The sequence below is a fragment of the Ascaphus truei genome, chromosome 3 (genome assembly GCF_040206685.1).
Source record: "Ascaphus truei isolate aAscTru1 chromosome 3, aAscTru1.hap1, whole genome shotgun sequence".
NCBI lineage: Eukaryota > Metazoa > Chordata > Amphibia > Anura > Ascaphidae > Ascaphus > Ascaphus truei.
Window position 1 is genome coordinate 19,290,664 of NC_134485.1, and position 17,581 is coordinate 19,308,244.

Below are 17,581 nucleotides of genomic sequence, written 5' to 3' on the forward strand. Positions count from 1 at the left end.
CCCGGGCGAGCGCACTTATACTTTTTACTCACACCCACACGACAGTTATAGTAGACTGGATCACTTTTTTGTATCGAGCAGAATGGTCCCACAAATCACCGAAACTCTAATCCATGACATCTCATGGTCGGACCACGCATCGATCGAGCTACGATGCACGCAAATTAGGCCAGTCAGCCCAGGGGCAAATTGGAAACTAAACGAATCCCTGATCAAGATCCCTGAATTAGCCCAGACAGTTAAAGATGAGATCAGGCAATTCTTTGTTACGAATACAGGCACAGTGGATTCCCATATAACACTGTGGGAGGCCCATAAGGCCACGATGAGAGGAACGCTGATTAGCCTAGCAGCAAGACGGAAAAAACAGAGGGAAATAAAATTGACACAGCTATATAAGAGGTTACATGAGCTCTCTATACTACATAGCCGATCAGGTAGAGGGGACATTCTTAAGGAGTTGAAGGATGTAAGGATAGAACTTAACCTCCTCCTCACATCCCAGGCTGAGAGAGACATGAGTTGGACTAAGAGGAAATTCTTTGAGAAAGCCAACAAACCGGATACCATGCTAGCTAACAGGATCAGGAATAGGCAACCGAGTTATAACATACAGGCCATTAAAACTAAATCGGGGGAGATGTCCTCCAACCCTAAACGTATAGTGGAAGAGTTTAGACTTTTTTATGAACAGCTCTATAATGGGGAGAAGGTAACACACAACCCTAAAACGAACAAATTATTACAGTCCTTCTTAAAGGAGGCATCCCTTCCTAGGCTGAACAGATTGGAGCGCGAGGCAATCCAGACTGATTTCACTCTGGAGGAACTGACCGCGGTCATTAAGAATCTGAAACCCTCTAAGGCCCCAGGACCCGACGGGTTCTCAAATTTATACTACAAAAAAATTGTCGGGGTTCTGGCAGCGCCCATGCTCAAGTTATTTAACGGAGTTTTGGCGGGGGAACCCTTTTCGGAACAGATGCTCCAGGCGTCGATATCTATAATTCATAAGAAGGACAAGGATCCCACAAACTGTCAAAGCTATAGGCCGATCTCCTTAATCAATTCGGATGTTAAGATATACTCCAAATTACTGGCCAATACAGTAGATTGAGCGGGATCCTGCCAAGGCTTATCCACCCGGACCAGGTTGGCTTTATTAGAGATAGACAAGCGGCCGACAACACTAGAAGGATAATAGATATAATTAATTACATCAATGCCAACGGGGTCCGCGGAATAGTGTTAAGTTTAGACGCAGAGAAAGCCTTCGACAGGATTGACTGGCCATACATGGAGTCCACGCTTGGAGCATTTGGGTTCGGAGGTAAAATCTTAGGGGCAATAAAAGCATTATATACAACTCCGACTGCCAGGGTGGTACATCAGGGTTTCCCATCAGAGTTGTTTAAAATCAAAAGCGGGACCAGACAGGGATGCCCACTCTCGCCCCTGTTGTTCGCCTTATGCGTGGAACCGCTAGCGGCTCACATACGTCGCAGTCCCGATATTTCGGGAATACAAATCCACTCCCAAGAGCATAAAATAGCTCTATATGCAGATGACATCATTTTGTCTCTGACGAAACCGCTTACCTCGCTGCCCAATCTGTTTGCTCTACTGGAAAAATTCAGTAGAATCTCTGGTTTTAAAATAAATCAAGCTAAATCGGAGGCACTAAATCTAAACATCCCAAAGGAAACAGAGAAATTATTGGAAATTAACTTCCAGTTTAAATGGCAGTCCAAGGCCATAAAATATTTAGGGATCTATCTCACCAATCGTAGCTCCAATCTATATCAAGAGAACTATCCGAGATTATTAAGAGCCCTCACGAAGGAATTAAAGGACTGGTCCGAGTACGGTATATCCTGGATTGGCAGAATCTATTGTGTGAAAATGAACCTCCTCCCTAGGATACTGTACCTGTTCCAAACTCTTCCGATACCCGTAGTGCGATCGGAAATTAAAGACCTGCAGAATGCAGTTACTAGATTCATTTGGAAAAACAAAACACCGCGGGTAAAAATGTCAATTATGCAAAGACCTAGGGAAACTGGAGGCTTAGCGGTACCGAGTTTGATGGCATACTATAAAGCGGCACAACTATGCCAAATTACACAATGGCATGGTGATCCAGAGCAAAGGCGCTGGGTGGCACTGGAGCGGGAGGTATGCGCCCCGCTAGAGTTTAAGGACCTAATTTGGTACCCTAAATCTAGATTAAAAGATCTCAGAGATCCGCTGACCTCTGTGCTCAACTCGCTCTCGGTCTGGGATACGGCTAAAAATAATCACTCATTAACCTCAAAACATACCCTGATGACTCCCCTATACGGAAATCCAGACTTTGCTCCAGGGCTGATTGATAAGAACTTCATACGTTGGCAGAGATTGGGGTTGCGAAGATTAAAAGACCTGGAGGGGCGCGACACGATTAAACCATTTGACCAAATTCAGTCAGAAACAGACCTACCTAACACTGAATTTCTTAGATACCTCCAGGTCCGGGCATTCTATACCAAACACCCGACTAGGCCGCCGCTAACCAATTTTGAGAAGCTCTGTGATCGGGGAACCGATACGCGGGGACTAATTTCTGCTCTTTACAGAGAGGTGGTCAGGGTAGACATTGACAGCTCACATAAAACCAGGTTCATGACACAATGGGAGACGGACTTGACAGGACCATTAGAAGACGATGACTGGACGGCAATCTTCAAGGCTGCGGCCAGTAGCTCGATATGTACGACATTGAAGGAGAACTCATATAAGGTACTAATGAGGTGGTATCTCACCCCAGTTAGATTGGCAAAATTTGTCGCGGGTGCTTCCCCGCTCTGTCCCAGACAGTGCGGGGAACGGGGAGATCTGGTACATATGCTGTGGTCTTGTCCACGACTCATTCCGGTCTGGACACAAATTAGAGATTGGCTACAGAGGATATTTTTAGGCCTCAAAATTCAGCTGGACCCATGGGTGTTCCTGCTGGGTAAGCCCACAGACGAGGTCTCTAGATCGGGCAACAAATTAATAGCATATTTTGCCACGGCAATGAGGTGCGAGACCGCAGCACTGTGGAACCAGAATGCAATTCCATCAATAGATAAAATTCGGAACAGAATTTGGTTCGCCTGCCAGATGGAGAAGTTGACAAGTCTGGTCAACGACACTGGCACAAATTTCCAAAAAGTCTGGTCGCTATGGTTGGCACAGACAGATATCCCAGGGATGAGCAATGCCACCGTCTGGCTTTAATAGTGACAGATGGGTTCTCCTTCGAGGTCGGAACAAAAAAGCAGGAAATATGACGCCAAAACTAAGCTTAAAAAATAGAACAAGGCGACTTAAACGACCCTCCTCCTAAAATCAAGTCATGAGCAATACAAACACTGATCAATCCGAGTATACAGTGCCATGGAAAGACCAGCGAAGGAAGAGAACAAAGATACCTCCTCAGCGCTACCCTCCCTTCCCCCCCCTCCACCCCTAGTACCCCTCCCCTCCCCATTTCCCCAACAATGTCGCGTCTACCCCTCCCACGTTTGTCTAGCTGTTGTTTGTCAAGCAAATTATTGAATGGTACAAATATGATACTTGTATGTAATATCTTGGAAAAACCAATAAAAGAAAGTTATAAAAAAAAAAATGATAATGATTAGGATTTAATAGGCTGCAATGCTTCGCGTGTCTACCAGATGGCATAAATTCATGAATTGTAATGCAGTATATATATATACTGTGCAGTATTGCAGCCAGTGGGAATAAAATGCTTCAATCCCTGCCTGGAAAATAACCCAATGCACTCGGGCAGAAAACAGTCACAAACCTCAATACACCCGGGTATACCCGAATTCGTGGGACTAGCCGAGCTCGAATAAAGTGTGTCGCCAGTGTATGCTGCCCCTCAATTTATGCACAAGATCCTTGAGTGGGGTCACTCCTCTAAGTCTGCCGGTCACCCAGGTGCAAAGAGAACTTTCGATCTGATCAGACGCACCTTATGGTGGCCTGATATGTTTAAGGATATCAAGGAATTCATCAACTCATGTTCCACCTGTTACTCAAAATAAGTCCGCCAGCAATAAGCCGTCTGGTCTGCTTCATCCCTTACCCATTCCGGACCGACCGTGGACCCACCTCTCAATGGACTTTATTGTTGAACTTCCTGTTTCTTGTGGGATGAATACTATTCTCGTTATTGTTGATAGGTTTTCCAAACAGGTCCATTTCATTCCTCTCAAGGGTCTTCCTAATTCTGCCACCATGGCAGATATTTATATCAAAGAAATATTTTGTATTCATGGAGTCCCACTCTCTATAGTGTCCGATCGGGGTCACAGTTAGTCTCGAAATTTTGGCGTGCCTTCGCTCAAAGGTTGGGGATCTCTCTTCTTTTTTCTTCTGGGTATCATCCCCAAACCAACGGACAAACCGAAAGAACAAACCAGTCACTAGAGCAATACCTGCGATGCTTTATTTCTGATGCACAGGACAACTGGGTGGAACTACAGACGAGGCAACGAGTATTCTAAAGCTTGCCTTAAACTAGCCCAGTTACATGCTGGGTACATGCTGGGTGTAACCTGGCTAGTTTAAGGCAAGTTTAAGGCATTTCTGCATTGACTAATGACCCATCGGATTAACACAGCAGGGGTCCCTGGCAGTCCCATTCAATTTGAATGGGACTGCCAGGGCCCCCTGCTGTTAATCTGATGGGCCATTAGTAAATGCAGAAATGCCTTAAACAAGACCCAGCATGTACCAAGCTTGTACCTGGGTCTTTTTGGTGATTGCCACTGGTTTGTGTTAGAATAACCGCCGGCACTACAGTACTCCCATGGCCCATAACTCACTCAGAAATGAGTCCACTCAAGAATCACCATTTTTCATAAATTGCGGGTTCCATCCAGCGCCCCTTCTCATCTCTTCCAATCCTTCCGGAGTTCCAGCAGCAGATTCCAGAGTGAACTCGCTCCAAAAATCTTGGTAGAGAATTCAAAAGACTCTACAGGAAGAGATACTCAGACAAAAGTCACAGGTTGATCGCCATCGCAATGAGGCGCCCAAATTTAGGCCAGGAGACAACGTGTGTCTTTCTTCTAAGAACATAAGATTGAAGACACCTATATTGAAACTGGCTCCAAGATTCCTGGGCCCATTCACCATTCTCAAACAGGTCAATCCTGTGGCGTACCTGAGGGGGGGAGGGGGCAAACGGACAGAGGGAGGCAAACGGACTGAGAGGGGGGCAAACGGACTGAGAGAGGGGGCAAACGGACTGGGGGGCAAACGGACTGAGGTGGGGAAAATGGTCTGAGAGGGGGCAAATGGACTGAGAGGGGGAGGCAAATGGACTGAGAGGGGGCAAACAGACTGAGAGGGGGTGGAGCAAACAGACTGAGGGGGGGGCAAACGGACTGAGGGGGGGGCAAACGGGGGGAGGGGGAGGCAAACGGAGTGCTGTGTGTGTGGTGGGGGGGAAACGGAGTGGTGTGGTGGGGGGAGAAGAGAGAGAAAGAGGGGGGAGAAGGGAGAGAGAGAGGGGGGGAGATAGGGGGAGGGGAGGGGGGAGAAGGGAGAGAGAGGAGGGGGAGAAGGGAGAGAGAGGGGGGAAAAGGGAGAGAGAGGGGGGAAAAGGGAGAGAGAGGGGGGAAAAGGGAGAGAGAGGGGGGGAGAAGGGAGAGAGAGGGGGGAGAAGGGAGAGGGGGGAGAAGGGAGAGGGGGGAGAAGGGAGATAGAGGGGGAGAGAGAAAGGGGAGATAAAGTAAGGGGGGAGAGAAAGCAAAGGGGGAGAGAGGGGGGATGGGAGAGAGAGTGCGGGGGGCAGGGGAGAGAGCGCAGGGAGGGAGAGTGCAGGGGGGGCAGGGAGAGAGCATGCAGGGGGGACAAGGGAGAGTGTAGAGGGGGGGGAGAGAGAGAGAGCGCAGGGTGGGAGAGAGCAATGTGGGGGAGAGAGGGGGAGAGAGAGCAATGGGGGGAGAGAGATGAGGGGAGGGGAGAGAGAGAGAGATACACAGAAACACAGACAGCCCCTATACAGCCAATGACACACACCCTCCCGTAACAGCCACGCACCCCGCTCCTGCTCTAAAAATGTTGCCGGGGCGAAGCAGGTGGTGAAACGTGCACGTCGGGGCTTGTTTGTCTCCCCTGGATTCGGTGGTGCCCCCTGTTGTCATCATTTCCTCCTGCCGCATCACGTGGTTCCGCCTGATGCTCCCATCATAAAGGAGCATGCGCACTGTGGCGATTGCGGCTGTGACCTAACATCACTGAACTTTTGATGACTCCTCTCAGTTGTGGATACTCATTTTTGCTGGACTCAAGCTAAGTATTTCCTGCATCTTCTTTTGACTTTGTTGCTATCACCTGTCAACTAGTTAACATCTGTGTGTGCCAAATTACATTTATCTCTATTGCATATTTTTGCTGTTATGCACACACGGCTTCAATACAGGGGCTGTTATTTCAGTAATCGCTGACCGGCCGGTCAGAGTTGTAAGAGGCAAACATAGTTTGCTTCTACACTCGTATTACCCCTTGGTGCAGTTATTATCATGTACTGAGCACTCAGTATCACTACTTTGTGTCTACATTATGTTTCAGTAGTATGCTCTCCTCTTAGACTGCATTCTAACTCTGTAACAGCTTATTTCAGCTTGTTATGTTTGTCTTTAAGGAGTTTCAGTACTATTCTACAGCAGGGAGGACACCACTGTTCCTTTTTAACCATGCATGTTTATTTGTATTTGTGATTAATACATTTTGTTACCTTTGTATGCTAAAGTGCTATCGGGATTCTTTTTTTTTCTGTGCAGGTTTACATGTTATTATCATCCACCAGCACCGCCAGTAGTGTTATCCCTTACACCTTATTGAACTGGTTTTAGCACAGTATATTGATATAGGTCTGTTGCAGGCTTCTCTGTGTATCATATATATATATATATATACAGTGTTCGACAATCCTATACATTTACACGCCCGGGGCGAGTGGATTTAACCTCCGGGCGAGTAAATATTGGCCCAAGCAGCACACGTCTTTGTTTTTTTTAAATTTCCCTGCTCGCGCTAAAATTTTCCCTGCTCGCGCTGCCTGAAAAAAAAAAACTCCCCCTACCTGACAGCTGATTGGCGCGCGCTCCTAGGCTTTGTGGGCGCGCGGCCAGGCTCTATATGAGCCCGCCCCCAACGAGCGGCCATTCTTTCTGGCCGGACATCTGTTGCAGAATAAGTACTCTAATCCTCTGGCCCCTCTGCTCCTTCCCTGCAAGCCAAGGTGTTTCCCCGCTTCCCCCACCCCCGATACTCGCGCCGTGGGGCGGGTGATGGTAGTGGGGGTGTCCCCCCCTTCTCTCCCCAGTCCCCGCGCCACTTCCCACTTCCCCCGATACTCGCGGGGCGGGTGATGGTAGTGGGGGTGTCCCCCCCTTCTCTCCCCGGTTCCGCGCCACTTCCCGCTTCCCCCAATACTCGCGCCGGGCTGGAGATGGTAGTGGGGGTGTTCCCCCCTTACCTCCTTGGTCTCCGCTTCCCCACGGTCCCGTGGCTGCTCGAGCAGGCCGGGAGATGGTCGCGGGGGCGAGGGGGGGGGGCGAGCGGGGCAGTGGTGGTGGTGCTCGGTCGCGCGGCCTTTCCTCTTCTTCCCCCTGTCGTGTGTGTGCATGGGAGTGTGTGTGTGTGTGTGTATATGGGAGTGTGTGTGTGTATATGGGAGAGTGTGTGTGTGTGTGTATATGGGAGAGTGTGTGTGTGTGTGCATGGGAGAGTGTGTGTGCATGGGAGAGTGTGTGCATGGGAGAGTGTGTGTATGGGAGTGTGTGTGTAGGATACCAGAAGTGTCACATCACCCCACCCCCCCAATCACCCCACCCAATCACCCGTCACCCCACCCAATCACCCCGTCACCCCACCCAATCACCCCCTATCTCTTGCCCTCTCTCTCTCTCACCCCCTCTCTCTCTCTCACCCCCTCTCTCTCTCTCACCCCCTCTCTCTCTCACCCCCTCTCTCTCTCACCCCCCCTCTCTTTCACCCTCTCCGTGTCTGTCTCACACTCTTTCTAGATCTCTTATTTACCCTATATATCTTAACTGCCCCATATTACACCGAAATAACCTATACTGCTTTCTTCCAGATCTGACTCAAGCTTCACACGGAAGACATCGGAACCCCCCCCTAACCCAGCAGACAGGTAGGGAACACATCCCCTCCAATGCATAACAATGCGGGAATGAGGGTACCTGGACATTGAGGGACTGCGGATCAGGTAAGATCCCAGGTGGGATTGCTGCTTTAGATATTGTGAAGCGGGGACGTCCAGACACTGGTTAAGGGGTTCAGGAAACTAGTCATTCACACCTGGCTTTTATTTCTAGATCGACATTTACACACACACAGACACACACACACACACACGTAACAAGGACTAATTGTAGTATAATGTAATACAATAAATATATTTATGTCAAAAACGAATGTTGTTCTGACTAGGAATTTATTAAATGTATTTTATTTATATATTTTATTTTAAAGCGGGGTTGGGGTCGGGACTAGGGTTGGGGGTGGGATCAGGGGCGGGGTTGGGGGCGGGACTAGGTGGCGAGTAGATTTTTTGGGTGGCCGAGTAGATTTTTGAGTGATTTGTCAAACACTGTATATATATATACAGGTTTTTTTTTTTTTAAGAATGCCTTTCATATAGCTGTGTTTCATTGGTGGATCTTGTTATTCTTATCTTGTGGTTTGACGTTATGCATAGCATGACATTGCACCCCATATATTTTTGGATTATACTTTTAAGTGGTTAGAGCTGTGAGGTATTAAAAATTTTTTGGGTTTCAGTATATTTTTTTCTAGCATAATATTGCCCATTTTTGTTGATGCATTTCCATCCATTGAGTGACCAGCTAAGTTAATGTTATTGACGACCAATACATCATTCCCACATCAATTTCCTTCAGCATAATTCTCTCTGCAGAAAAGGAGAGTGGACTCATTTAAAAAAAATCCAGGTAAAAGGTTAATTTCTATTGCATACTTGTATTCTGCAAAACAGGACTCCTCTCTCGTCCCCATTCCTTCTCCCATCCACTCTCTTCTCTCAAGAAAAAGCCCCATTTCGGGGACTGGATCTCAGTGTTGGTAAATGTTGCTGATTTATCAATGTTTTTTAGCCCCGTAAAGCCTTGTGAAATAGCCTGTGAAATTGTTTCGTACTTCACTTCTACTGAGACACTTTTACCATATTCCAGAAACGTGAACACCATGGGTAGAAGCCTCTGCCCAAGAGCAAATGGTCATGGATAAGACTATGCAAACGAGGGCAAGAAATAATCACTCGCAGTCTTTGAAATAAAAATCTACAAATGAATGTGGAATGGATAAAATAAACATATATTAGTTGCATACACACTCACTTAAAAATCTTGATGGAAAATATTTTACACGGATTCTGTACACACCTGTAATGATACAACGGCTGCAGTATTGCACATTTGACAAGCATAGATTATTACAGAACGTTGATTAGTTATATTTATATATGAAAATGCAGGTCCCATCCTCATGTATCTCCATAGAAACAGGTCTTTGCATATAAAAAACTGGTACCCCAAAAACCCTCCTATTTATAATTTATTTTTCCGCATTTTTTTTCTTCTGTTGACCAATACAGGGTTAACTTCCCTTCTTTTGCACATTTAAATAGTGACCAAACAATACAGGCACAAGCCATGGGTCTCTTTAGTTTTTGGAGAGGCAGCCGTCAATCTGGATTTCCGCTGGCCACCCAGCATATCGGTTCTTTGCCTGTTGCGAATGGTTAATCTGTAAACAAAAAATAGATATACAAATTATTATATATGAAGGGCATGTGTGTGCATTATTATGTTTATTTAATGATGTATCCCTGAGTAGGAAGGTGACAAGATTAGAGCTGCCAAAAACAATGTACTAGACATTGTACTTGTTCCTAAATAGGTAAAATTATTGTACAGATATAGGTAACATTATTGTACAGATATAGGTAACATTATTGTACAGATATAGGTAACATTATTGTACAGATATAGGTAACATTATTGTACAGATATACTGTAGGTAACATAAGACATAGCAGGTACAAAGCTAGTATAACTGGCATTTTACTGGTGAAGTTACTGGTTTCTACAGGGGGTTTAAATGGCTATTCAAATGAGTAACGTCACCAGTACGTATCTTGGGAGGAACTGAAAATAACGCAGCTCAGCTCTGGAAAAGGCAGGAGCTAGAGAAAATGAGCACTGCTGCCACGATTACGGTTACCATGTGTACACACAGAGTAATACGTAATATGTTTAGCTAATATGTCTAATTTAAAAAAAAGTAGGCATCAATCACCAGGATTTAACCTCTAATTCAGATCATTGTTATTCCTTAATTTTGGCCCTACGAGGCACTGTACATGGGGCAGAGTGCTGGATTTTTTGCATGGTGACCAAGAGGTCACTTGGGCAGTGATCATGTAGTCGTAACCCATCCACTAACGAAGCAAAGAGGAGGTTTCTCCTCAAAACCAGTATAATATATCCTGGATGGGATGTTATGCCATTTCAAACTCCCGTTGACTATTAATATACTGTATGGATTCCTGCTGATTGGTGTTCTGCCTTACACCCTCCTTTTGATACTATTGGACTTGTACAGTGTTTATTAATATTGCGTTGACAATACTATTCACGGGACCTCTGTGGTTTGGGTTCTTGCAGTGCACGGCTTTCCCGACATCACTGGCTCTGATAATTCACCCGTTTGTTCATTTTACATTATATGCGAGAACATTTTTTAAATTCTGCGAGTGGGCATTTGTCTGCAGTTCAATATTTAAGCATACTATGTGGGAATATATATATATAGATCTATTGACAAGATTTAGCAAAGTAAAAATGCATTGCTTCTAATGGGATTCCTTTTCTTTAATAAATCTGGTGCCGTTTTGCCCTAGGCAAATAACTCCCAAAGTCACCTAAAGGGACGGCCTTATGTAGCAGGCTAAAAATGGAAAGAAACTATCATTGTTACTGTCTTCTTTACTGAGCTGCAATCAGCCTTAAATTAAAAAGAAAAGAAAACAAGCGCAGACGCAAATGGTGAAGTAAGTTCAAATCAATTAATATATATTAAAAGGTATGATATCTGCGTACATCAGTGAAGACAAAAGTAGGCATATCGTGCACTTAGGTTAACATGTTACCCGGAAGAGACTCACATCTGGTGCAATAATCCGTTTAAAGCACAAATAGTAGTGTGGCGTCGCTATATAGATGACATTCTCTGTGTGTGGGAGGGCGATGAGGAATCTTTGAACCAGTTTATGATATATCTAAATAATAACGAATTCAATCTGGTCTTCACCCACGTCATACACACAGAGAATGTCACCTATTTGGATCTGAATTTGTCTGCTTCAGAGGAATTTGATGTACGCACAACCACATTCTTCAAAAAAGTGGATACAAATAATCTTCTTTTGGCCTCCAGCAACCATAAAAAATCATGGATAAGCAACATACCTGGAGGTCAATTTATGAGAGTCAAGAGGAATTGCACTAGCAAAACAGATTTCGAGGAACAGGCACAGTTCTTGTTTCTGAGATTTTTAGAACGGGGATACAATTACGGAAAGCTTATGATAGAACTGGAAAAAGTCAGGAAAATAGACCGTACAAATATGCTAATACCGAAAAAGAAAAAGACAAACGAGACAAAAAGGATGGAAGTTGCATTTATTACCAATTATAACTCTATGCATAAACAGATAGAGGAAGTTATTAAAAAACACTGGGGTATTCTTTCGATTGATCCGATCCTGAATGGTCATCTTACCCGCTATCCAAAATTTATATATAGAAAAGCACGGAGTCTAAAGGATGCCTTAGCCCCAAGTGACATAGGGAAGGTTTCGGATAGTACTTAAGAAAAACCTGGCTTGGGTCAAAACCAATAGGTAATTATCAATGTGGAAAATGTTCAATATGCAAATTTCTACACCGTGAAAGAAAAACATTCAAATCACGTAGCAAAACGAAAATTTATGAGATTATTGATTTTATTAACTGTAACACGACTCACGTGGTGTATTTATTGGAATGTGCGTGCGGGCTACAATATGTAGGCCGCACAAAACGAAGCTTAAAACTCCGCATTCAAGAACATGTGAGGAATATAAAAAATGCTCTACAAACCCATAGTGTTAGTCGCCATTTCTCTGTTCACCCCAATAAGGACCCCTCATCGCTAACTTTCAAAGGAATTAAATATATTCCATGTAATAGACGGGGAGGGGATAGACTTAAGATAGACTTAAGGATGTCTCCATTCAGGAGACATTCTGGATACAGAAATTAGACACCCTTGGTATAAATGGCCTGAACGAAAATATTGATATATGTGTCTCTATTAAATTCCTTAGGCTCTTTCTATATGTTTCTATGTGTTTAAATTCCCTGGGCTTTGTCTTCATTAATATATAATAATAATATTAATAATAATGATAGCATGTTTTATGGGGCGCGCCTACGCCGGGAGTTGAACTGGGCCCACCTGCGGCGGTCTCAGTGTCGGTCGGTTTCTTTCCTCGCTGAGCCACTCCTTCTCCCTTATGACTCATAAGCGGTGAATATGTTGTCTCGAAGTATTTTGATTACTATTTTTAATTACTACAGTATATACTAATGTTTTGTTTGTTCTATTGCAGAGACTCATGTGAACACACAAATCTTATTAACATGTGCTGATAATTTTATAATTAAAGGTTTAATATGTAGGTTGTTTTTCCAAGTTATTGCTGCCCACGATGGGTTAATCTTTTCTATGCCTGGGTCCTAATTAGGACCTGCATTATTCAAACATATGTGAGTTCTAACATACCTAGATCCTATTGGTTTATACTGAGGCTCAATTGACCTATCCTGTGCAGTGATACGGTACATCTCCTGTGATTTTATATTTGTATTCTATCCCTGATGAAGTAACTTATGCTATGAAACGTGCGTTGGATGTATTTAGTATCTAGCCCCTACGGTTATATCTCTGCCATATACCCTTGCTGAGGTGTAGAGAGACTTGCTCCGAACTTTCTTGTGACGTCAATCCACTTTGCGGCAAGGATTGCCTTATGGCAAGTCGCGAATCGGCCGCAAAACTACGTGGACTTTCCGGAGAGACGAGCCTGACGGCGGCTCCAGCGGGCACGGTGCAAAGACGTTCGTGCAGACTTCGTAAAGCCAGACTAATCCAGCCAGTGACGGCCTAAAAACGACGGACGATCAGCGTTACCTCACCCATCTTGGTGACACGGCGGTTGCTGCGGTTCTACTGTTCCTGTGCGTCTGGTGGTGCCGGGTAACATGTTAACCTAAGTGCACGATATGCCTACTTTTGTCTTCACTGATGTATGCAGATATCATACCTTTTAATATATATTAATTGATTTGAACTCACTTCACCATTTGCGTCTGCGCTTGTTCTCTTTTGTTTCAGTTCTAGGAGTGATTCCTCACTCCTATATCCACAGCTGCAGACCTTATACCTTCCAAGGCTGTGTTATATTTATATCACTTAGGTGTATTCCCTTATTTCAATAGAGGGTTTCTTTGCGCACTTAAAATCTGTTATTATTTTTAATTAAAAAAAAAAAAAAAGAGTATTCGGTGAAAAATAAATGGCATTTTCTTTGGGTCATTCTTATCTATTTATGCTTATTTGTTGGCTAATCCTGGCATAATCCTGGCATCATGCGTTACAAACAAGGAACAAAAGAAAAATAATCAATTTATCAGAAACATATTGTTTACCATAGAAATGTTCAGAGTTATAAATAATAATAATTGTAAACGTATTTTAAAGTGTCAAAAGAACTGCAATTAACCTTTCAAACATGCCACTGTCTTAGGCGCCACTGTCACGCTAATTCGCTCATACTGTATGTTTTCATCTACAGATGTAGCAAATGTTACTGGACATGCCGACGTGTTGGCCACGCCACTTTCCCACACGCAGCTAATGCAAACACAATGGTGTCTGGTCCCACTGGCGTGTTTTGTGTGCCACGCTACAACGCACCAGTGGGAGTAATAATGTCTGCTACATCTGTTTATGTTCCGATGTGCATTTTACCTACTGACTGGGACTGACCTGAACACGATTTAAAGGTCATTTCAAAGGCTACCACCCCACACATTAGTCCTCTTATCTTTACCATTTAAGATGATGGAAACAAATCATACCTTTTCTTTTTCTATGTTGTCAGGTAATTTGCTTCCTTTAATAGTCATGAAAACCCAAGCTGATCTGAAGCGTATATTACGAATTTCTTTACTTCCCAGTTCTTCAAATGTCTTTTTCGCAGCATCGTTTAATCTGTAAAAAGATTACCTTTAGAAAACCCATACCTGACAGGAAAGTGACAAAATAAATACTTATATCTATATATAACTGCAAGCTTCTTTCAAAACAATTATTAATCCCAAAGCAGTACAAACAACACAGGGTCACCCCCTAAGGTCGGAGGAAAGGAGATTTCACCAGCAACAAAGGAAAAGGTTCTTTACAGTAAGGGCAGTTACAGTGTTGAATTCATTACCCATGGACACTGTGATGGCAGATATAATAGACTAGCTGAGAGCCCCGGCGTTGCCCGGGATGTTTGTGGTGTGGGTGTGGCATTTGGGTGGGGAGTGGTCCACGCGGCCCATGTGCGGTGGTAGTGCTGCTGTGGCTGTACTGATGGTGATTGTATTGGTGTGCTGATTTGGGAGGGTTTGGTGCTGATGTGGGGGTGCGGATGTGGGTGTGCGATGGGGAGGTGCAAAGGTGGCGATGTGTGGGTGCTGATGGTGTTGATGGGGGCTGGGAATGGTGGGGAGCCGAGAATGCCAGTGTGCTGGGGGGGCATGGGATACCGGTGTGCTGATGTGGTGGTGCTGGGGTGTGTGTGTGTATACATGTTTGTGTGTATACATTGTATGTGTGTGTGTGTATACGTGTGTGTGTGTGTATGTGTACGTGTGTGTGTATACACGTGTGTGTGTATGTGTATACACGTGTGTGTGTATACACGTGTGTGTGTATACACGTATGTGTGTGTATACACGTGTGTGTATACACGTGTGTGTGTGTATACACGTGTGTGTGTATACACGTGTGTGTATACACGTGTGTGTGTATACACGTGTGTGTATACACATGTGTGTGTGTATATATTGTGTGTGTGTATACGTGTGTGTGTATACACATGTGTGTATACACGTGTATACATGTTTGTGTGTGTGTATACATGTTTGTGTGTATACATTGTATGTGTGTGTGTGTGTGTGTGTGTGCGTACATTTGTGTGTGTGTACACATGTTTGTGTGTATACACATGTGTGTGTATACACATGTGTGGTGTGTGTATACGTGTGTGTGTGTATACATGTGTGTGTGTGTATACATGTGTGTGTGTGTGTGTATACATGTGTGTGTGTGTGTGTATACATGTGTGTGTGTGTGTATACATGTGTGTGTATATACATGTGTGTGTACACAGTGTGTGTGTGTACACATGTGTGTATACACATGTGTGTGTGTATACACATGTGTGTGTGTATACACATGTGTGTGTGTATACACATGTGTGTGTATACACATGTGTGTGTGTGTATACACATGTGTGTGTGTATACACATGTGTGTGTGTGTATACATGTGTGTGTGTATACATGTGTGTGTGTGTATACATGTGTGTGTGTGTATACATGTGTGTGTGTGTGTGTGTATACATGTGTGTGTATACATGTGTGTGTGTGTATACATTATGTGTATGTATACCTGTGTGTATACGTGTGTGAGTGTATACGTGTGTGTGTGTGTGTGTGTACATGTGTGTGTGTGTATGTCTCCATGTGTGTGTGTGTATGTCTCCATGTGTGTGTGTGTATGTCTCCATGTGTGTGTGTTTATGTCTCCATGTGTGTGTGTACGTGTACATGTGTGTGTGTGTGTGTACGTGTACATGTGTGTGTGTGTGTGTGTGTGTACGTGTCTACGTGTACATGTGTGTGTGTGTACGTGTGTGTGTCTACGTGAGTGTGTACGTGTGTGTGTGTGTCTACGTGTGTGTGTATGTGTGTGTGTGTGTCTACGTGTGTGTGTTTGTGTATACGTGTGTGTGTTTGTGTATACGTGTGTGTGTGTGTATACGTGTGTGTGTATACACATGTGTGTGTACACGTGTGTGTGTGTACACATGTGTGTGTGTGTACACATGTGTGTGGTGTGTGTACATTTAACGTACATTCATGGGACGGTATACAGAAAGTACCTTTCAGTTATCTTTTCCTGCGCATGTGTGTGTGTGTATACACATGTGTGTGTGTATACATGTGTGTGTGTGTATACATGTGTGTGTGTGTGTATACATGTGTGTGTGTGTGTATACATGTGTGTGTGTATACATTATGTGTATGTATACCTGTGTGTATACGTGTGTGAGTGTATACGTGTGTGTGTATGTGTACATGTGTGTGTGTGTATGTCTCCATGTGTGTGTGTGTGTCTCCATGTGTGTGTGCGTATGTCTCCATATGTGTGTGTACATGTGTGTGAGTATACGTGTACATGTGTGTGTGTGTGTGTGTGTGTGTACGTGTACATGTGTGTGTGTGTGTACGTGTCTACGTGTACATGTGTGTGTGTGTCTACGTGTACATGTGTGTGTGTCTACGTGTACGTGTGTGTGTGTGTCTACATGCGTGTGTGTACGTGTGTGTGTGTGTGTGTGTTTGTCTGTGTCTACGTGTGTGTCTATGTGTGTGTGTCTACGTGTGTGTGTTTGTGTATACGTGTGTGTGTTTGTGTCTACGTGTGTGTGTGTTTGTGTATACGTGTGTGTGTGTGTATACGTGTGTGTGTGTCTACGTCTGTGTGTGTGTGTGTCTACGTGTGTGTGTGTGTGTCTGTGTCCCTGTGTGTCCTTTGGCCCGTGACTCCGCCTCAGGGAAGGGGGGGGGGGGTGGGGGGGGGAGGTGGTGGGAAGGGGGGGGGGTGGGGGGGAGGTGGTGGGAAGGAGGGGGGTGGGGGGGAAGGGGAGGTGGGGGGGGAGAGGGGAGGTGGGGGGGAGGTGGTGGGAAGGGGGGGGTGGGGGGGAGGTGGTGGGAAGGGGGGGGGAGGTGGTGGGGAGTTGGGAAGGGGGGTGGGGGAGGTGGGAAGGGGGGTGGAGGTGGTGGGAGGTTGTAAGGGGGGGAGTGAAGGGAAGGTGAAGGGGGGGTGAAGGTGGGGGTGGAGGGGAGGTGAAGGGTGGGGGTGGAGGGGAGGTGAAGGGGGGGATGGAGGGGAGGTGAAGGGTGGGGGTGGAGGGGAGGTGAAGGGGAGGTGAAGGGGGGGGGGGTGGAGGGGAGGTGAAGGGGGGGGGGGTGGAGGGGAGGTGAGGGGGGGGGGTGGAGGGGAGGTGAGGGGGGGGAGGGTGGAGGGGAGGTGAAGGGGGGGGGGTGGAGGGGAGGTGAAGGGGGGGGGTGGAGGGAGGTGAAGGGGGGGGGGGGTGGAGGGGAGGTGAGGGG

The 17,581-nt window shown here is 45.4% G+C and overlaps 1 protein-coding gene across 1 annotated transcript in view; it reads right to left on the reverse strand.

The window, feature by feature from the left end:
• Window positions 1-9,381: 9,381 nt before the first annotated feature.
• FAM3B (FAM3 metabolism regulating signaling molecule B) overlaps window positions 9,382-17,581 on the reverse strand; it is a 77,330-nt gene continuing 69,130 nt past the window's right edge. Inside the window, exons 7-8 of the mRNA XM_075593707.1 lie at window positions 14,274-14,406; window positions 9,382-9,834 (exon numbers count right to left, since the gene is read on the reverse strand). Of these exons, the coding sequence (XP_075449822.1) occupies window positions 9,751-9,834; window positions 14,274-14,406 (217 nt within the window). The 3' untranslated portion in view covers window positions 9,382-9,750. The remainder of the gene's footprint in view (window positions 9,835-14,273; window positions 14,407-17,581) is intronic.